Genomic DNA, 20,564 nt, shown 5'->3' with positions numbered 1-20,564 from the left:
GACCTCAACCCAACAAAGATCCTCGTATTCGTGCGGGAGTTGGGGCTGATGGAAGAGCTATAAGCTCAGAAGGGGGCACAATAGATCTCATAGGTCGCGGTGCAGTTTTTCCCCCTAGTAATAATAATTCGATTCGTAAGCAATAACACTGAGCAGACAATACATTGAGGCGTCAAATCGACTAAAACTTGCATTATGTTTTTTTTTATGAACATGGGCCCTATTCTGTTTCGGGTCGAATAGCCGAACCGGCCGAACGCCCCTTATCAAGAGAGAGAAAGATAGAGCGCTGCACAAAAAGAGCGCTGCTAACGCTGGCTGCTGCAGCTCAAACTGCACTAAACATAATGTGGATATGTAATTATAGACGAACAATAAACTATATATATTAAGTCACGCAGGGCTCCAAATTCAATCATGTTAAAAATCCAAAAGCAATTAAAGTTCTTTCCTGTTGCTGCCAACAATTTCCAAACTAAAGCTTTCAAAAAGTAACAGTATTATTTTTTTTTATTTATTTTACAAAATTATTACTTAGCAATATGTACTAAGCATAATGAGTTATTAACTTAGGCTTTCGACTCGGGAATAGTATTATTTGATTGATTACAGTTTATTTTGAATATCAGTTTGTAACGCGGGCAACTTAATTGATATCCATTTCTGCAATTCGAGCAACGAGCTCTTCTTTAATTCGTGCAGTGTATTTCCCAAGGGCGTAAATGTGCCAGTGATGCCCAATTTCTGCAAGGATTCAAAAGTCTCCCGTCCCCATTCGAGGGGAACCAAAGTATCCCGCTCCCCGTGAAACATGCGGAGTTCGGGAAGAGTTCCATTGGCTGACTCACGACTGGCCAGAGATTCGTAGACCACAGATTGGCGATTGAGGAACGAGGAGAGGGCAAAGACCCCGGCCAGATCTGTGTTCAGATGGTAACCGGTGTGCAGAGCGAGAGCACCACCCATCGAGAAACCACCGACGATTATGCGATTCAGGGGTATTCCCTGATCCACCTCATTCTGGATGAGTTGCTGGACGATATTGTAGCACTGAGACATGCTCTTTTTGCTCTCCATCGCTGCAATATTAATGGATCTCCGATCGAACCACACATTCGACAGCTGGCCATTTAGTGGGGTATATTTCTGGACGGGAGCAGTTGGATACACGATTCTTATGTGTGACAGGTCAAAGTCTCGGCCGAGCAGAAAGCGAACCCATTCCAGTAAATTTGGACCGGTATCTCCGGAACCATGGAAAAATATCACAGATGCACTGTATTTTCGTATCGTTGATGCACTCATTATGCCAGAGTTCGTCTAAGTTATCAAAATTCCTGGAGTGATAAGCAACTAAAGAAATAGCATTTATAATATTCTATTACCAGCGACTCAACGAGTATAAAATACCAAAATCGAAATACTGCAAATCTGCCCGTTTCCTTAAAGAAAACTAGCTTGGCGTTGCCACTCCGATGAAATAATATGAGTCATTTAGAACATATTTTTCACGGCAAATTTATTTATTTAAATTCCACTAATAGAAGATAAATTAAATCAAGATAGTCGACACAGAAAATATATTATAAAAAAAATAAATAATTAAAAGATGTAATCTAGGTATCTAACGCAAAAGCTGCAAAGAAAACATTTTTCTTGTAGATCGCAAACCATTTAAATTTATTGGTAATTTGTTTTGTAAGATTTTCAAAAGGCCAATATTAATCATTATTGGCGTTAAAATGTATGTCTTGGAGTCAAAAAATATGTGCATGAATGTCTTTATTCTTTATTATATTATTTATAAAATATTTTTGTTGTTAATACCGACAAACATAAAACCTCAAAGCAAACGAAAAGTGTTTGTAACCTAGAAAAACATGTTTTAATTTCGAAGAAAATAGACAAAGAAATATAAAGAATTCTCACATTCCTGCAGAAATTAGGATTGATGGAAAAGCTATAACTTTAGAAGCCACAATATATATATAAAAGAGTGCAGACCATAAAGCCCCCAAATAATAATATTAAAAATAATCCGATCGTCTGCCAACTCAAAATTAACCCGACAGTGCAGCTCCATGAAACACTTTCTAGTATAAACATATATTTGTAAAGTGTTTTCTCATTTTCAGCTTAAAAATATAATTGATAAGAATTTGCTTTAATCACTTCGATTCCTGCTGCTGCTGATTCCTTTCCAGTCTATCGCGTTTAATTTGCTGGGCATTCAAATGATCTTGTACGAAACTCTGAAAATTCTGTTCCTCTGCTTTGGATTTTGCATCGCTTTCGATCTCCTCATCTGCATCCATTTGCTGTGGCACAATAGTCGGCGCCATGAGGAATATACTGTTGTCCGTATTGCTTGGCGGATCCTGCAAATGAGAACTTACTTTAAACATGAAGTAATACAACGAATAGGAAACATTTCCAAAATACTCTAATACCAACGGATAATACTAGCTGACAGTATGTGGCACATAACAGTGGGGACTGATTTTTGAACGAAGTTGCTAAAAATCAACTTTCCAAATATTATAACTTTAGCTGTAAAGTTTCGGATGATGTAAGCTTTTTCAATTGTTTGGGGCGAGAGTGGATGTGAAAAATGGGTTATCATATCAATCTTTGGAGAACGTTCCTAGTAATCCACCTTCCATGTCTGCTAACTTTAGCTCAAAAATTAAGGAAATATAAGCTTTTTTGGACCAAAAAATGTACCACATTCTAAAGGATGTTACTAGCAATATACCTTTCTAATTTGATCAATTACAAATTGTGATATATATGGTTTAGTCGATCTATAAAGGGAGCTACCGGGAACATACTATCAACATTTGGTGATTCTAGCTTACAATTTGTGGAAGATATACGCATTTCTGATTTTTAAGCGCGTGGTCTGAATATGTAGATGCCGATCTTTGGAGGAGGTTACCAGCAACTTATGTTCCACATGAATATCTTTAAAATTGTGGAAGATATGCGATTATCGATTTCCTAGATTAGAGAGATCCCTATCCATACACTTGGAGAAAAAATAATTTCTAAAAAGTAGAAAAAATTCTTTCTTAAATACAGAAACAAGTAATGCGATGTACGCCTCGGTTCTTATATTAGAGGTTAGTTGCATTCACCGAATCAAATCGCCGTAAAATCATAAGTTCTTATAAAAAACACTGTGAGACTTCTTCATAAATTTTACAAATTTTCTTTCTGAATAATAAGTATGGCGATTTACTAAAATGTGGGGTGATTGTTTCTCTGAGTGTAATAAAGAATACTCACATTCAGATCCAGGCCCATGGGCACCGCTGTGCCCGCTGCGTCAATGTGTGCTGCTGGCTGTGACTTTACCTGCTGCTCGGCGAGGCGCTGCAGCCGCATCTTCTCATAGACGGGCTTGTAGTCCTGCTCATATTCGGCGACACAGTCGAGGATGCGGCTCATTAGTGGGCCATAGCCGACGCCCGTTTTGGCTGAGACGCCGCAAGTAATAAGATGCTCGTAGAAGGTGTCCAGCGTTAGGGACATGGTGCGCGTCAGATTATTGACATAGCTGTGCTCCTCCTCGAGCGCATCCTGGAACACCTCAAAGTCTGTCATCCACTCTTGCACAAAGCTGCAATCCTTTATGTCAATCTGGGCAAGTGGGGAAAAGCAGCTGCTTATAGAGAATCTCATTTAGAGTCATTTAGCACCACTCACCTTGTTGAGCGCCACCAGGAAGGGCAAACGCGTCTTGTACAGGATGGAGCAGGCGTAGAGCATGTTGGACATGAATGTGGTGGGACAAGCAGAGCGCACCACATCCATCACATAGACCACAATTGTGGGAAACATGGTCGCCAGTCCCTCGGTGATAATGCTCCCAGATGCTGACCAATTGAACACCTCAATTTGCCCCGGTGTATCGATGATGCACCACTTGTGACCACGTTCGCCGGCACGACGCACCAGCTCCACAAACTTGGGCATCTTGGTTGTGAACATATTCAGAGCAGTTACGATGCCGCCATTGGGACCCAGCTGATACTGTTTCATCACCTCCTTGTAGTTGACTGTGTCGCGTATGTCGATGTGCGCCGCATACGGAACTTCCCGGCACGCCGGATCCAGATTCACCACGTACGGATTGAACTTCGCCTGGGCATGCTCGATCAGGCTCCGTGTGAATGTTGTCTTCCCGGAGCCGGCCATGCCGAGCACAATGATGCAAACGGGCGCATCCCGTATGCCCTCCTCCAGTACCAACGCATCCAGGTTAATGTCATCAATGCTGGACGCTGCTTTGCCGGACATTCTTGCTGCAGTCTGTGGCAAAACAAATACACATGTTGAACAAGCATTCACATTAATACGTACTTATGTGCAAGGTGGCAACACTGGCAACGTTTGCCATATTCAGCGTTTCACTTCACGTTTTAAATTCCCCTTTTTTCTAACGTTACCCTATGCAGAATAAGACAACTAATACAGATAACGACACTGTGCTTGTACAAATATATATTTATTATTTATTATCTGTTAATGCCAGTAATCAGATCGAAAAGTATGTCGTTTTATTCGTTTGTGGGACTTAAAATATAAGTGTGCTACCAATATGTTGTATTTGGTATTTTTAAAGTCAGATCGCTTTCTTTAGCCTTGTTTTGTTTTTAAAATATTTTGTTCGAAATTTGAAAATCGTATGGAATAAAATTGACGTTCTATGGTCTTTACCAGGGTAAACTTTTCTTAGAAGCATTTCAAACTATCTTCGATGAATACACATTTTTTACACTGTCGCCCATTAAAATAAATTGATTTTTGTTTCGCGCAAACAATCAAAACTAAACAGCTATTCATATAATCCTCACAAACTGTTAGTGTGGCAACGCTGGAACTTTTGTGTAGATTTCAGTTCTCCTGACTGCGTACCGATCGTAAAAATCCCGCTCGCGGTTTGCGTATAGACTTCAAAGCATAAATTAATTAACATTAAAATACATACAAAATAAAATAATTTTATAAGTCAAAATTGGATTTATGAAAATTTAATTGCTGACCTATAATTGTATCTTATCTGTCCAAGGAATACCCATATTAGTGTTTCAGCTGTGTGGCAACACTGCAACGAGTTAGTTGAGAATTGCTCGCGGTTGCGGTTGAGTGTGCTACGAGAAAAATAAAAACAAACGGTAGTTTTCCCAACTTGTATTCTCTTATTTTTAAATACAAATTTGAAATTTGTGCTCGTGCTAAGATTGGTGTAACCCAATTGTTGGGTGTGGCAGAGATCCAAGTCCATTTAAAATGTGAATAGCAACTATAGAAAAGTACCCGAATCGCTGTGACAAATTTATCAGCTGTTTTTGGCACGCACGCACACAATGAAGATTTGTCTTCATTTGTGTATACACGTGATAGTTTTTTTTTCTATATAGTCTATTTCGACCCAATACTGATAACATGCGTAAAACAAGCAAATGCAGATTGATATTTGCATAGTTTCGTTTAAATGTGTGGTTGGATTAATTTACAATTCTTTTTAGTTATTCATCAAACTCTTGACGAAATCAACAAGTTGTTTATTGGACATGCAAACAATTGGATATGCATATGAATTTGTGTATGTGTGCACATGTGTGTACGCGCGTGTATGTGTGCACGTATGTAGATGTCTTCTTCTTCATCGCTTACCCTCTCTCAAAAAGCGTCGATTACTTTTTATAAATTAAACATTCACTCACACAAAAGCATAGATAGCCACACGCATGCAAGTATGGATGTATGTGTGCATGTGCATGAACATGTGTGCATTTATGCTTGCTCATCATGATTTGACAGTATTGCTCTCTCTTTTCTCTGCATTTGTGTTTATCGCATTGTTGATAAAAAATAATTACAAGGGAACTCCTCGCGATAAGCAGCTTTTTATGCAAAGTCATCGCAGAAGCACGTTTACACACACACATACATCATTATTTGTATGTATGTATTAAAAATAAACAAAAATATTAATTGAAATTGTTTAAACTGATCTAAAAATTGAGTTGGTTTAATCTAGTTTGGAAATCGATATTGAGCCAACGAATTCTTATCTGAGATCTGATCTGATATTTAGCAGACTTTATGGCAGGCGTAATCAACTGCGTTAGAAGCATGACTGTCACTTGGAGACACTTTAAACAATTATACCGTTAACAGTGTTCATTTTTTTACGTATATTAAATACATTTGAATAAATCCAATTATTTTCGCTTTATTTTTGATTATTAATTATTGTTATTATAACTATTAATATTATTGTTATTTAAATTATATTTTTAAAATGTAATAAGTTTTCTAAAAATAACATGAGATATATTTTTTGTAAATATTTTTCTGAAATGCTAACAATATGTTTGAAATGAGTGTTTTTCTCGTCAAAATATTCACATTTGTGAAAGCACAAAATCTTTTCATTTTCGCATTTTTAAAGCGTACGTTTTTTTGCTCACATTTTAAACGTAATTAACAGTTTTCATATGGCAAATCAAAGTGGATGAAATTGCAATTTTTTATTTTGTAATCTGTTCCGTATTTTTTTTTTTGCCTTTGTCGTGCTAATTAATGCAACTAGATTATTATTAGATTGGATTGTATTAAAAAAAAAGTATTATTTATTTGAATTTTAATTAGTTTTACTCCTCACCTTAAGCAGTGTCTGCCTTCTTTTTCTATATAATTTTATCTTTTTATTCGCACAACAATTGAATAGCTGCTGTTGTGCTGCGTAGCTCGCAGGCAAAAAAATATAGTGGAATTTGAACTCATATCGATAAGAAAATGTTGTCTTATGGCAACCAAACACGAAAACAAAATAATTTTGATGGATCAGTTTCGTGCAATTTGAAGCACACCATTCACAGTCGCTGGGGAAAAAGTATTAAAAAATAAAATACATGCAAAATACATAAAAACCACCAAATGCAGCATTTATTAGGTGTAATATTGAGAAAATTGTGTGTTACTTTCTTGCAAAATGACAACGCTCCTGAGCATAACAGCAAGAACACTTGGAAGTAGAGAAACCAGAGCTATATCCTATCATGATCAATTTGGGATGTATCTTAGAAGTCTGGATCAGAATGCCCAAGAACAAATTCGATAGTATAGTTTATTAATATAAAAATAACGTTTTGCCATTATTAACAACAAATGTCAAACAATTCAATATAAGTCTCACTGAAAACAAAGCATCAAACCAAGAAAGATTATTATTTTGGAACTATATTTTTCTGCAGCTTATATATCTCGGAGTTTAATTAATATTAAATCAGACGAGAATTAAGGTTTAGCCCATACAAACTTACCTCTTAGTTTCCACACGGTATTGTGAATTTTCAATACTATTTTCTTTGATATTATTAAAAACGATGTAAAGCAAATCAAAATAAATAAAAAAAAACATCATTTTTTCTACCTACATAAATATTTTTCTTTTAAATTTTCTTTTCCGGTTTTAAATTGTAATTTGGCAATTGATTTTATGCTTTAACACCGAGGGCTAAGTTGTTCTGTTCTTGTTTTAAGAGCGAACAATAAACTTAACATGTTTGCTCATTCATATCTACGTCCGGCCGAGTTTTACGGAATTTGGACCACGCCCACGGGGGCGATAACACGTGAAGATAACGAATGGGTTTATATATGAATATATGACTTTTACGGTTCATGATATGCTAAGACTCTAGTTCAGGGGATCTGACTATTGACTTCATTCAATTCATTTTTAATTCAAGTTAAATAGCAGTAAAGTTTTTATATTATGTGTGTCCCAATCTTTAAAAGCGTAGATAACTCTATAATAACATCAATTAAGATTCTTTAACACACTTTTCAGTTCAGTTGATAGTCATTCACAATTTTACACATTCGATGCGTAGTCATGACATTTAATTAAATTACTGTTGATCGCTGACTTTTCGTTTTATTTTGTTGCCTAAGCATGACATTGCACTTTATTCTCGCTATCCCACCTGGTTCAATGTTCGTTGTCACTTTGAACCAACAGTTGATATTCAGACACTGCCGATACCTGTTTTGTGGAGTGTATCTGGTGAGGATATGACAATGTAGAATTTGCTTTAAAATAAGTCTTGCCTACCTGAGTACAAGGTCTGAGTATTATGTCAGTGTCGAGAACATACTGGCTTGCTGCAGGCTTACCCACGAATTGTTGTGTCTGTTCTTATCCATAAAAGCAAGAACTTTTTGGCATTTCACATAAACCACAAGCAGATTGTCTTTGTTTGCAGCTATATTAATTTCTTCGAATGGGCACAGCTTAGCTTTGGTTCACAACTAAAAATAATTCCCATAGTAAATGAGTTTGCCAATATTATTGTAGATAAAAGATATCTACGAATTTATTCACCTATTTAATGTGGACTAAAAAACGTCTTGTAAAGCTCTAATTTTAAATTAACAATCATATTTTTTCAACTTCGAATCGAGAAATATTATTAGTCGTTTGGAATAAATATTATTCAATAAAATACAAGTTTTTTTTTTCTGAAATATGAAACAATTCAACTTAAATTTAAACGCTACTTAAAGTTATCTCGTGTAATAATTATTTGACTTAAAAAATAAAAATATAAATTTTTAGTTCTGGTTACATAAATATCTGCTTAGAGCCGTTCGCAGTTCTTAAACTGAATGGCTTATCGGGCCTGCAATGTTCACTGAATATAGTATAACCCTTGTCGAATCGTGGATTTTTACTTTTTTAAATAATTATAAGGCAAATATGTCTTTCACTGTTTTTTAATTAATCTTTAGGAGAGATTCACCGAGTCCAGTCCACAGTCAGTCAGTCAGCAGAGGAGTTTCAGATTCCAATATATTGGAGTATTAAAAATAAGCGAATAACATATTTAAATTATAAAAAGAGTTCTGCAAACAATCGAGAAATATTATTATAATTGTAGATTGAAAACACGATATAAATACTATAGTAAATTAATTTTTCAATTTTATTGAAAGTTCATAGTTCATAGAATAAACTAAAAAAAATAATAAATGAATTGAAAATGAATATATATTCCAATATAGACATTGAGATGAACGAACATTCCTCGGACAGTAGCTCCATCTCAACGAGATGTGGCCGCTTCGACGCTGCACGTGCAATCGATGACCACGATGCGACAGAGGACGATATGACATTCTGCATGTCGAACTATGCAAAGGAGGTGCTGAAGATGATGTTCATGATGCGATCACACGGAATGCTCACAGACGTTGTGCTCGAGGTGAAGAAGGAGCTGTTTCCCGCCCACAAGGTTGTGCTGTCCGCTGCCTCGCCGTACTTCAAGGCCATGTTCACGGGCGGACTGAAGGAGTCCGAAATGTCACGCGTTCAACTGCAGGGGGTAAGTGAAGACTAGCCCGATAGCGTCTCCAATTTGTTGTTGCTATAACAGTTGAACAGCGTATTCCATTCTCATAGATATGCCCCACGGCAATGGCCCGAATCCTTTACTTTATGTACACGGGACAAATCCGCGTCACAGAAGTGACTGTCTGCCAGCTTTTGCCCGCAGCGACAATGTTCCAGGTGCAAAATGTCATCGACGCCTGCTGTGCATTCCTCGAGCGCCAACTGGATCCAACCAATGCCATTGGCATTGCCAATTTTGCCGAGCAGCATAACTGCATTGAACTGCAGAAGAAAGCCAATTACTTTATAGAGCGGCACTTTATGAAAGTATGCAAGTGTTAGTGTTATTTGCCAGATTATTGTTACCCTTATTGTTATCCCTATTTTGTTGTGATCGCAGGTGTGCCAGGAGGAGGAGTTTTTCCAGCTATCCACTTATCAGTTGATAGCCCTCATTCGAAGGGACGAACTCAATGTGCAGGAGGAGCGCGAGGTGTACAATGCCGTACTCAAGTGGGTGAAATACGATGAGGACAATCGGCATAGCAAGATGGAACACATTCTGGGCGCCGTTCGTTGCCAGTTCCTGACTCCCAATTTCCTCAAGGAGCAGATGAAAAACTGTGACGTGCTGCGCAAGGTTCCAGCCTGCCGCGAATACTTGGCAAAAATCTTTAAGGACTTAACGCTGCACAAGTGTCCCGGCGTCAAGGAGCGCACACCAAATACAACACGCATGATATTCGTTGCGGGCGGTTTTTTCCGTCACTCCCTGGATATATTGGAGGCCTACAATGTCGACGACAAAACTTGGACAACCTTGCCGAATCTGCGCATTCCACGTTCAGGTCTGGGCGCTGCATTTCTCAAGGGCAAATTCTATGCGGTGGGCGGACGCAACAATAACATTGGGTCCTCCTACGATTCCGACTGGGTAGATCGTTACAGTGCCGTCAGCGAGACTTGGCGTCCATGCTCGCCGATGTCCGTGCCGCGTCATCGTGTCGGCGTCGCCGTTATGGATGAGCTAATGTATGCTGTGGGCGGATCGGCAGGAATGGAGTACCACAACACGGTGGAATAGTGCGTAATCCCCATCACTCAAAATGGGCTCAAAACTTAACCGACTTTTTCATCTCAGTTACGATCCAGATCAAGATCGCTGGACACTCGTTCAGTCGATGCATTCCAAGCGATTGGGCGTTGGCGTTGTGGTTGTTAATCGACTCCTTTACGCCATCGGTGGCTTCGATGGCAACGAGCGTTTGGCCAGCGTGGAGTGCTATCATCCCGAAAACAATGAATGGAGCTATTTGCCTTCCCTAAATACGGGCCGCAGCGGAGCAGGTTAGACATCTATGCTCTGACACAGAAGAAATAAGAATGTATAGGTTTTGTACAATGTCCGTCATGCTGTCTGTCTTGAGCCTTGAAACTTGCCACATATGCCTCATTTGCCCGCGTCACGCAACGTTAAACGTCAATACTAAAATTTGGGTGCTACGTTTTGGGTGCAACTTTTGTTGGTAGGTTATCGGCGATGTCGTTCAGAGATCGGCATCGGCTACGACTACGCCAAAAATTGCAGAAGCATATATCTTCTGTAAGCGTTGAGCGACACTTTTAAGTTAGATTACTAGAAACAGGCAGGAGTAGAAGCTATAAAAGAAGCACTTAATTGCCTAAAGATTTCTAAAATTAGTTCATGTAATGTAAATATATAGATGAATAACCAGGCGGCGATCAACTCTATCAGCGCGATGTTGTCAAACTCCGTAAGAAGCCATCGCAATTCTCTACATGAGATAGCAAATTAGCATATATAGAAGACAACTGCAGAATATAGAAGATAACTGCAAAGCTGATTAGCTAGCTAGAAAAGGCACTCTATTACCCCTCCTCTCGGATAAGGAAGGTATATATATGCCTCTGGCTATCTTCATGCTTAAAATCAGAGAAAAGAATAGACTCAGGTCAAATGACAAATGGCTAAATGCAAACTGTGGTCGAATAGCACGCCAAACCTGGCCCAATTCAAATAGCAAATGCACTAAAGAACTGTAGTTTAAGAGTTTAAGCTCTACAATAATTCGCGCTATAACCCGATAAAATTTGGATTGGCTCATGCTCGACTGCAACGTTTTCACTTGTTCATATATAAAATGTCCATCTGACTGCCAATTGGTCTGAACGCTATTTTTCTTTGACGCTTGTAATTGAATTAAGTTTTGTCCATGAGGAGCTTATTTAGCTGTGTATAACACACATTTTATTAATAACCTTGCCTAATCTGTATTTTTTTGCGGAATTTAAACAATTTTAAAATTACTTATTCAATCTATTTTATTTGGAGCACCAAATTTAATGAGGTCTGATCCAATTTAAGCTTAGCTTAAGATTTCAATCTTACACAAAATATGAAAACTTAAAAGAGGTAAAATTATTTATTTATTTTTATCTAACATTAGAATTTCGGGAGAGCTCTTCTAGGCGATATACAGTGGTAGAGCGCAATAAAAACAACCGTTTGACAATTTTGCGTCGAATGTTCTTTTGATCATTAAAAAACGATATCTCTATCAAATTTTTTTCGGTTTATCTTTTTTCTTCAATAAAATCATTCGACACATTTGTGCGTTGCTCCCAGATATATTTTCTTGTTTTTTTTTTTTTGTAATATATGTATATTTATATATATTCTTTTTTTGGCAATGCGGAAAAAATGAATTTAGGGGAATTGATAGAAACTGTCATTGTATTAACGTGTAAAATGTCTTTATATTTAATTGAACTCTGTAATTTTACAATACTTTTTATTTTCGAATATTTCATTTTATCGCATTTAATGTGCTGCATCACAAAATAGATTTATTATTAATGTATTAGATAATAATTACGAATTTTTGTTAGGAATGGATACAGCATGTCCTCGTAGTCGATAACTCTCGACTATAGCACTCTTACCTGTAACAATTGATAAATAACTGAGAAATAATATTTATTTATTTTAGGTGTTGCCGCCATTAACCAATACATATACGTCGTGGGTGGATTTGATGGAACACGTCAACTTGCCACCGTGGAACGCTATAATACAGAGAACGAAACCTGGGATATGGTTGCACCGATTCAGATCGCTCGAAGTGCACTTTCGCTGACACCACTCGATGGCAAGCTGTATGCCATCGGTGGCTTTGACGGCACCAACTTTCTGTCCATCGTTGAGGTTTATGATCCGCGCACAAACACTTGGGAGCAGGGCACGCCGTTGAACTCTGGTCGCTCAGGTCACGCTTCGGCCGTTATTTACCAGCCCTCGTGTGCCAGCACATTCATGGACTATGAGGAGGGCGAGACGCCCAAGCGAGACGACAGCAATAGTGAGAGACAGACTGAATCGCCTCAGGATCCCTGTGGCAGAGGCCGGAGTCCTAACTTTTCCGACATTACATCGAGTATGCAGTTTCATGCGTCATACGGTGCCGGCGGTTGCCACAACTGCGAAATGGACACAAATGCCAAAAACAAACATTTTAAATGTGCCTCTCAACAAATGATGAAACCGTCCACTCGATTGCGAAAAATGCAAAAGTTTGACGACGACTCGGCGGACGATCATAATCCCAGCATTTTCCAATTGCAAAGCTCCGATCCAGTTCCGCCTGGCAATCAAATCAAAGCGCACAGGAAATGCATATTGATTCCAGTTTATAAGGCCATGCATCAGATATTACGGAAGAGCATCGAATGTCAATTTAAAAAGTATTCAGCAACTTCATGACAACTAGTTTGAACCAGCACCAGCACATCAGTCTTAATACCAATAACATTCATTTTGTAAATCCGCTATTCGCAACCATCTACTCAGATTTTCTATTCCATATTGTTAATCATTCCAATCAAACATTTCTACAACTAATCGATTATATATGTACAAATTCATATTTTAAAAATGTATCCCTCATTTCAAAAGTGTATCACTAGTGACGAAGCATCACGAACGGTGCCAAATTAGCACATGGTAAACTACGTTTATTTTCGGTGAATGTGTTTATGTATTTCAACAAGAATATGCAACAGATATATGAAATAATTTACACCTATACATACATGTATGTGTGTGTCATTATACAACGATAATGTTATTTTAAATAGGCTAAGTAAAAAGGGAATGCATACATTATATATATATTGTACGATTGATTTGGATATTGTACTTTAATAGATTGTACATATGATTTCTAGACTTTACCTACAATTTAAATATTATTAAAAGAAAACAAAATAATAAACATAAAACAAAAGTGCGTGAAAAAAACACAAGTAGCCTATTATTTTAACAATATTTAAAGCATCAAAATTTGAGTGTGAACTTACCATATTTCCATTTATTTCCTAAAATTACAAATATGAACTAGCAATTGGATAATCAATGGCTTCCAGGCCATGATTATAAACACTTGAAAGTTGTAAAAGCTATATATTGTCCATATTTTATTGCCATGCCCACAATCACTCGTATTGTATAGTCAATAATATGGACAAAATGATTTCAGATTCAACTTTAGATTTTCTTTTCTCTCTGGTAAGCTATAGTTCAGTATCCTCGTCTTATGTCCTGTTCGACCGAAAACTCTTTCCGTTATTGATGTATCTGGGTGTTTTATAAGCAATTTCTATTTATACCGTGTACTGTGCTAAAAATGCATAAAAAGGGCGTCAAGATGTTGTGCAAAGTTGATCTAACAAAGTCTTTCAGAAGGAACATGATGATCTCACAATTGGAATTGCTTCAATCTAATCGCGACCAAAACATACAAGATACTATACAAATCTAAAAACAATTTTTGATTGCCGTAAAATATATTGCAGATATGTTGAAATGTATCTTGCAGCCATAAATTACTAAAATGTTTTTGCTGCACTAATAATTTTTATCTTATATTTTTTGTGAACGCAAATTGTCTGCACAAATAAAAAAGATTCAAAGCCAACATTTACGTAAATTAATTTGGCTTTGTACAATATTTGTATACCTAACGGAGTTTTCTATTATGGTTGCATACTGAATTTCTTATTTTAGCTATATATTTAGTAGACGTTCCTACATAGTTACTGTGTGCATCAGAAATATATACATATATCCCAAGATTCATTTAAATACGAAAAAAAATTAAAGTGCCCTAAAACAGACAAATGGGCACGGCTTTATCGATCATATCAATAATATATATAAATGCATATTCGCATCTGCTTCCCTTTGCATTTCAATTCGTGATAAAATTTTAGTATCCTCTGCGAGGGTAACATTATGATTGATATCCTTCATTAAAATTACTAGTTGCCAACGCCAGCATCTACTTTATGAATTCGAACGATCATTAGTGTTAAAAGAATATAGCCTATACCAGATGTGGTATACATAATATTACGTATATATATTTTTACTATACCTAAATTAAAATCAACAAGAATAATTGTAGTTTACAATGTCCTATAACATTTGGTGATTAAATAAATGTAAATCAGATTTTCAAATTATTAAATTTAATTTAAATGTATAGCTATTCACATTTTGTAAACTTTTGGCTATAATTAATTACAGACTCCTTTGTTTGCGAGGTCGCGGCGGATTCCAGGACACAGGCGTGTTATCCGTAATGGAAACAATATTCAAACCGCCAACTTGCAAACCTTTGATAGCCGACTGCAATAAAATAAAACATTATTCTCTATTGAATTTAGCCAAGTATAAGAACATTCACCATTCGTCCAGGTCCAAGACCACGCACTTTAACTCGAACTGTTTTCCAGCCAAGTTCAACTGCTTTCTAAACGAACACAAAAATATTAGCAATCTATATTCTAAATCTAAATTTCTTAAAATCTTACTGCGCTGATGCTGACAGCCGTTGCTTGTGCAGCAATATTTGTGCCTTTTCTGGTATTTTTGAAACCTTCAATGCCGCATGATCGTATAAGTCTTGGCACACCTACAAATAAACACAAAAATAATTACAGATATTTAATATACATATAAATTAAGAGACTTACCTTTATAGTCCGTCACAGAAATAATTGTGTTGTTGGGCGACACTCGAATGTTGCAAATTGGCAATTCGTTGAAGGGAATGCCATTGAAAAGCTGCGTGGCCGTGCTAGCATCGGGAAAGAACTTTTCCTTTCTGTTGCCAAAAGTGAATTTTATTTTATTTATCTTTAATTAATAAGTTATGTTTATGCATACCTGGTGATCAGCGTGTCAATGTCGACAGACTTCTCACCAATTGTGCCCTCGTCCTTAGCCGGCAGAGAGGCCAGCATTTCTTTGCGATCCTCTGCCTTCGCTAAGAATGCACTTGTGTGTAAATACGAGTTTCTGGGGGCAATCGCATAATGCGCACATTGCCTCATATAATGGAATCCAGCCAAAACTGTTGTTTTCATTGACATTTTTCTACAAATAAATAATCAGCAATGTTATTTTGTATAATTACATCACTAGACTCGGAATCTGGCAACTCTGGAATACGGCTGATAGTGTTGGAAAATGTAATTTTCTTTGGGTCTCTAGCACGGAAATAAATATTTTAAATTAATTTTTGCTGAGTTTACTTCATAAATTATGAAGTGCGCTAATTTTATATACGTCTAGTTAGCATAGGTATGAGTACTATACAAATATTTAATCAGAAGAGCGGAAAAAGGAGAACAAGTTTTGAACATTAGAAATAAAGTTAAATAGTAATTTATTTGCCTCGATTCGAAGGCCTATATTATTACTAATTATAATATATGTATTATGTTTAGTCCTTGTTGCTAAATCCTAGGTTAGGTTAGGTAAGCCCGGTAGGCTGTTGCTAAATCCTAAGTAAAATAAAATAAATAATTTATTTTAAATGTGTTTTTTCCGATTTTAAATGTCATACCTTTTTGATTCACTTTCTCTGTAACAATACGGCTAAGTTTTGTAAATCATAAATTGAGCACTGCTAAAAATAAACGAATTTCATTTTTTAACAAAGAGAAAAGGAACTCCTACCTCCGTGGTACTGTTGAAAAAAAAAGAAAAATTTGTCATCTTAAATGGAATATTTTAGCTATTTTGATCTGAGATGAGTGCTAAAATGTTGTCACGAAATCTGCGCGCATTTGGAAATAAAAATTGATTTTTACTACCGATAGTACAAACAACTATCGATTGTAAAATAATAATAATAACGTGCTATCGATAGTAGGAGCAACTATTCTGCGTGCACGTGTTTTACTTCTTGGGTGCAACAGCAAAATATTGCAAAGTTAAAATGGCTCTCAAGCGATTAAAGAGTTAGTGTTCGCATTGTATTTACAATTAAATATGTTAATTAATATACATAATATCTTTTAGCAAAAAAATCGAAGCGTTTGACTGGTAAACTCAAGCACAAAATTGACAAAAAAGTGAGAGAACACAATCGAAAGGAACGTCGGGAAGCCAAAAAGAGCACGAAGAAGGGCAGTAAGAAACAGAAATTGATACAGATTCCAAACAACTGCCCATTCAAGGATGACATTCTCAAGGAGGTGGAGGAGGCCAAGCAACGTAAAGAGATGGAACGCCAGGCTAGCCGGGAGAAGTTCAAAGCTGAGCGCGAACAAAAGAAAACCAAGTCGCTGGAGGCGATGGTCGAAGATGCCGATATGAGGAGCACAGTTCATGGAATAATGCATGAAAACGATGCTGCCGATGATAATGAGAAGAAATACAAGAATGCCAGCAGCAAAGAGCAGTCGCTGAAGCAGTACTTCAAGGAATTTCGCAAGGTTATCGAGAATGCAGACGTTGTCCTAGAAGTAGTCGATGCTCGGGATCCTCTCGGCACCCGTTGCAATGAGGTTGAGCGGGCTGTGCGCGCTGCTCCCGGCAACAAGCGGCTGGTGCTCATTCTGAACAAGGCCGATCTTGTCCCCAGGGAGAATCTGAACAATTGGATAAAATACTTTCGCCGCAGCTTGCCCGTCACTGCTTTTAAGGCCTCCACTCAGGAGCAGGCCTCCAAACTGGGACGTCGCAAAATGCGCGAAATGAAAACCGAAAAAGCCATGCAGGGTGCTGTGTCCATCGGAGCCGAATTGCTTATGTCCATGCTGGCCAACTACTGTCGCAATAAGGGCATCAAAACATCAATTCGCGTCGGAGTTGTTGGCATACCCAATGTGGGCAAGAGTTCAATTATCAACTCATTGACCCGAGGACGTTCCTGCATGGTGGGCAGCACTCCGGGGGTGACTAAGTAAGTAATATACAATATATATTTATGAGTGCATGCATAAGAATAGATAGGTAATATATAAACCTAAAAGATAATAGTTAATTTCATGATGAAACTGTCAATTTTATTCATATAAGTGTATATTTAAAGAAGCATCAAAACCTAACTTGAAACCGCCATACAAAAAAATATAAAAACATCTAAATTATTCCACACACGAAATATATTAGAATTAAATGTTTAGGTTCCTTGTTTATATATTAACTTTATATATACTATAGACATTTTTCAACATTTTTAACAACTTTGGGAAGAGTAGAAATTTTCTTCATTGAACTGATTATTAATATAGTTTTTAATGAACTTCCCGTTTCAAATCTATCTGTTCATAAAAATAGTAGCAGCTGATACTACTATAAAATGAAAATCACTAAACTGAAAGCAAATTTGTTAAGTACAGATAATTCTTAATTTGAACTAAAGCACTCTCGCCTTTAATTAATACTTTTAATTGGCAACAGTGATAATATAGATTACTAATGTGTGTGTTTTTGCAGGGCTATGCAAGAGGTTGAGCTTGACTCAAAGATCAAACTAATTGATTGCCCTGGCATTGTTTTCACGAGTATTGCCAATGAAAGCAACGCCAACTCACATGCCGTTTTAAAGAATGCTCAGCGTGTGGGCGACATCAAGGATCCCTTCAGCATTGCCGAGAGTGTTTTGAAAAGAGCCAGCAAAGAGTACTTCTGTAAAATGTATGATATTACCAACTACGACACTTTCGAAGAATTCTTTGCCAAGAAGGCTGCCAGAATGGGTAAGCAACCCTTATTTATTTATTGCCGCTCTCTAATAACTCGATAATCTAATTTTTAGGTAAATTTTTGAAGAAAGGTGTACCAGATGTTGTGGCAGCTGCACGTAGTGTATTAAATGACTGGAACACTGGCAAGATTAAATACTGTACACAAGCGCCTGAGGTGGTCGACAATAAAAATGCACACATAAGTGCCTCGATTGTCCACACAGAGGTGCGAGAGTTTGATGTGGAAAACTTCGAATCGATGGAGACCGATTTACTGAACCAATGCCCTGGTAAATCGGATGATGTTATGGAGATAACATCTACGGGTCCACTCGAGATACGAGTGCCTCGCGAAGATACACAGTTGGCTGATGCACAGATAGCTGAAGATGAACCGCCGGCAAAGGGTCGAAAGAGGAAATTAGTCGATGATAAGAAAGAGAAACCAGATCCTGTCCTACTGTTAGAGGGTAAATATTTCAGTGTATCTGTGTCGTGATATAAATAATAATTGTTATTATTTATTTAGAGAATCAATCGATTAACAAAAATATCAAAGAGCTGCAAAAAAAGAAGAAAAAACAAAATGTTCGCACCGAGAAGAAAATTTCAAAAATCACCGACGTATTGGACAGCTTCAATTTGGGTTCATCGTCGACGAGTGCTGATAAATATGACTTCGACCAGGATTATGTGATTGAATAATTGCAGTTAAATAGTTAGATGTATGCTAATAAAATGTATATATTCTTTTAAAATTGACACATTTACCTCTCTCAACAAAACTGACCAACTTCTAGTCCTTTGTAACATTGATTTGAAGGTCATCATCAAAAGTGCGAAGTGCGATGACGTTAGAGTACTCCTAAGTTAAGGAGGTCCAGGGATAATTAATTTTTCATGCATGTATTTAATCTATTTTTGAAATGTCTATTGATGTTGAGATGCGAGTTTGAATTCACAGCAATTGATAGGCGTCTTTAAATTTTGCTAATAATCTTAGCGCAGGAACCAAAATTACATTCAATGTGGAAAATGGGCATATAGCGATGATATGAACCTATTTTGTTTTTTCACTATCAACTTTCAGCTCATATTTCAAATAAAAAATTCAAGTATTTAAAACGTATGAAATATAACAGTTCAGTAACAGTATTTCAAAGATCTAAAGATCCGTTTATATTGAAGATTTGTGAGCAAAATTTCTGGCAACGCCCTTCCAAATTTGATATTTCAGGTTTTAGTGAGTTATGGTTATGGCAAGGAAGGCATGCCCGAGAACTTTCTATCGATATGCAAATCGGAGTGAAAATTGGATGAAGTCTAAAGGCTTTATAGGCTTAAGCTACTGAATATATTTATTTTTGAAATTTCAGGACTCGATTGGGCATTTCCGAGAAATTACCGCTCTTTGATGGAGTTTAACAGCTTAAGGCTCCCAAATATTGTCGATTAAAATGCCTGGTAACATAAGGTTTATCTAGCCAATTTTTGAATACAAATAAAATTAAGCTTTCTTCACGTCTTTCGCTGATTTTAAGAACCCCGTTTAGCAGTAGAAAACTAAGAAAGTAATAAAAGTCAATAATAAAAAACCTTTTTCGCAACAGACGTGAGGAAAGATGCATTTTTCCTGTGACCAAACACTTTCTTTACAAACTGAATATTTATTATAATATATTTCATTGTTATTCGACTGCCTTAGTTATCAGAGTATACAAATGCTAACAATTATATACACATATTCGCTTTGGATTATAGATAATAATCGATAGAGCAGCAGTGTCAAGAATAGAATCTATATAACTTCAGATATTGTAATGGTTTTGAAGAGTACAACTTTTTTTCGAAGACGTAGTTTAGCTGTGTACCTCAATGGCCGATGAATGCCAATGAATTTTGCAAGGAAGTAAGCGGAATACTTCTGTATGTCCCATAATATAAATTAAATAGACTTTTTAAAATTTTGTGAAACGGTTTTCATAAAAGCAAAACAATCTTGAAATCTAAATCTGTTTAATATTCGAGTACTTACCTAAAAATATACGGTCAGAGATCGATATTCATTAACCCTGATGACATTCAAATTTGGAAT

At 36.8% G+C, this 20,564-nt stretch overlaps 5 protein-coding genes across 6 annotated transcripts; 2 read left to right on the top strand and 3 right to left on the bottom strand.

Annotated features, from left to right (window-relative positions):
* Positions 1 to 492: 492 nt before the first annotated feature.
* On the bottom strand, positions 493 to 1,398 carry LOC6563542 (lysophospholipase-like protein 1). Its single transcript, XM_001990758.2, has one exon. The coding sequence runs from the start codon at positions 1,303 to 1,305 to the stop codon at positions 607 to 609; it is 699 nt and encodes a 232-aa protein (XP_001990794.1). The 5' UTR covers positions 1,306 to 1,398; the 3' UTR covers positions 493 to 606.
* A 450-nt stretch (positions 1,399 to 1,848) lies between these two features.
* Positions 1,849 to 8,161, bottom strand: LOC6563720 (GPN-loop GTPase 1). The gene is made up of 4 exons (XM_001990757.3): positions 8,132 to 8,161; positions 3,709 to 4,314; positions 3,289 to 3,642; positions 1,849 to 2,378 (listed from the first exon to the last, which is right to left on the bottom strand). Exons 2-4 carry the CDS (start codon positions 4,300 to 4,302, stop codon positions 2,169 to 2,171), a joined length of 1,158 nt encoding a protein of 385 aa, XP_001990793.1. The 5' UTR covers positions 4,303 to 4,314; positions 8,132 to 8,161; the 3' UTR covers positions 1,849 to 2,168.
* LOC6563719 (kelch-like ECH-associated protein 1B) lies at positions 5,118 to 13,727 on the top strand. 2 transcript variants are annotated; one of them, XM_001990756.2, is made up of 6 exons: positions 5,118 to 5,180; positions 9,082 to 9,401; positions 9,479 to 9,736; positions 9,810 to 10,492; positions 10,551 to 10,756; positions 12,421 to 13,727. In XM_001990756.2, exons 2-6 carry the CDS (start codon positions 9,090 to 9,092, stop codon positions 13,188 to 13,190), a joined length of 2,229 nt encoding a protein of 742 aa, XP_001990792.1. In that variant the 5' UTR covers positions 5,118 to 5,180; positions 9,082 to 9,089; the 3' UTR covers positions 13,191 to 13,727. The 2 variants fall into 2 exon arrangements, with proteins under 2 accessions (XP_001990792.1, XP_032593717.1); XM_032737826.2 differs by lacking the exon at positions 5,118 to 5,180 and having other exon boundaries at positions 9,350 to 9,401; positions 9,461 to 9,736; positions 12,421 to 13,703.
* Positions 13,728 to 14,934: 1,207 nt separating this feature from the next.
* On the bottom strand, positions 14,935 to 15,934 carry LOC6563718 (28S ribosomal protein S11, mitochondrial). Its single transcript, XM_001990755.2, has 5 exons — positions 15,657 to 15,934; positions 15,464 to 15,594; positions 15,302 to 15,402; positions 15,175 to 15,240; positions 14,935 to 15,116 (listed from the first exon to the last, which is right to left on the bottom strand). Exons 1-5 carry the CDS (start codon positions 15,860 to 15,862, stop codon positions 15,009 to 15,011), a joined length of 612 nt encoding a protein of 203 aa, XP_001990791.1. The 5' UTR covers positions 15,863 to 15,934; the 3' UTR covers positions 14,935 to 15,008.
* A 707-nt stretch (positions 15,935 to 16,641) lies between these two features.
* On the top strand, positions 16,642 to 19,231 carry LOC6563717 (guanine nucleotide-binding protein-like 3 homolog). The gene is made up of 5 exons (XM_001990754.2): positions 16,642 to 16,735; positions 16,797 to 17,682; positions 18,219 to 18,481; positions 18,541 to 18,939; positions 18,999 to 19,231. The coding sequence occupies exons 1-5, from the start codon at positions 16,714 to 16,716 to the stop codon at positions 19,172 to 19,174; spliced, it is 1,746 nt and encodes a 581-aa protein (XP_001990790.1). The 5' UTR covers positions 16,642 to 16,713; the 3' UTR covers positions 19,175 to 19,231.
* Positions 19,232 to 20,564: the final 1,333 nt, after the last annotated feature.

Source organism: Drosophila grimshawi, unplaced genomic scaffold, assembly GCF_018153295.1.
Source record: "Drosophila grimshawi isolate 15287-2541.00 unplaced genomic scaffold, ASM1815329v1 contig_733, whole genome shotgun sequence".
Lineage (NCBI taxonomy): Eukaryota > Metazoa > Arthropoda > Insecta > Diptera > Drosophilidae > Drosophila > Drosophila grimshawi.
Note: the sequence above shows the minus strand (reverse complement) of the source record. Positions and strands in the feature narration are given on the sequence as shown.

Excerpts from the sequence above, each read along its gene's own strand:
- LOC6563719 (XM_001990756.2), top strand. The coding sequence starts at position 9,090 with ATGAACGAACATTCCTCGGACAGTAGCTCCATCTCAACGAGATGTGGC. Across the intron at positions 9,402-9,478 it reads CACGCGTTCAACTGCAGGGG|ATATGCCCCACGGCAATGGC; the intron begins GTAAGTGAAGAC and ends CCATTCTCATAG. Across the intron at positions 10,757-12,420 it reads TACGGGCCGCAGCGGAGCAG|GTGTTGCCGCCATTAACCAA; the intron begins GTTAGACATCTA and ends TATTTATTTTAG.
- LOC6563717 (XM_001990754.2), top strand. The coding sequence starts at position 16,714 with ATGGCTCTCAAGCGATTAAAGA. Across the intron at positions 16,736-16,796 it reads GGCTCTCAAGCGATTAAAGA|CAAAAAAATCGAAGCGTTTG; the intron begins GTTAGTGTTCGC and ends AATATCTTTTAG. Across the intron at positions 18,940-18,998 it reads TCCTGTCCTACTGTTAGAGG|AGAATCAATCGATTAACAAA; the intron begins GTAAATATTTCA and ends TTATTTATTTAG.
- LOC6563542 (XM_001990758.2), bottom strand. The coding sequence starts at position 1,305 with ATGAGTGCATCAACGATACGAAAATACAGTGCATCTGTGATATTTTTC.
- LOC6563720 (XM_001990757.3), bottom strand. The coding sequence starts at position 4,302 with ATGTCCGGCAAAGCAGCGTCCAGCATTGATGACATTAACCTGGATGCG. Across the intron at positions 3,643-3,708 it reads TCCTGGTGGCGCTCAACAAG|ATTGACATAAAGGATTGCAG; the intron begins GTGAGTGGTGCT and ends CCACTTGCCCAG. Across the intron at positions 2,379-3,288 it reads CCATGGGCCTGGATCTGAAT|GATCCGCCAAGCAATACGGA; the intron begins GTGAGTATTCTT and ends TCTCATTTGCAG.
- LOC6563718 (XM_001990755.2), bottom strand. The coding sequence starts at position 15,862 with ATGTCAATGAAAACAACAGTTTTGGCTGGATTCCATTATATGAGGCAA. Across the intron at positions 15,595-15,656 it reads ATTGACACGCTGATCACCAG|AAAGGAAAAGTTCTTTCCCG; the intron begins GTATGCATAAAC and ends TTTTGGCAACAG. Across the intron at positions 15,403-15,463 it reads TTCTGTGACGGACTATAAAG|GTGTGCCAAGACTTATACGA; the intron begins GTAAGTCTCTTA and ends GTTTATTTGTAG.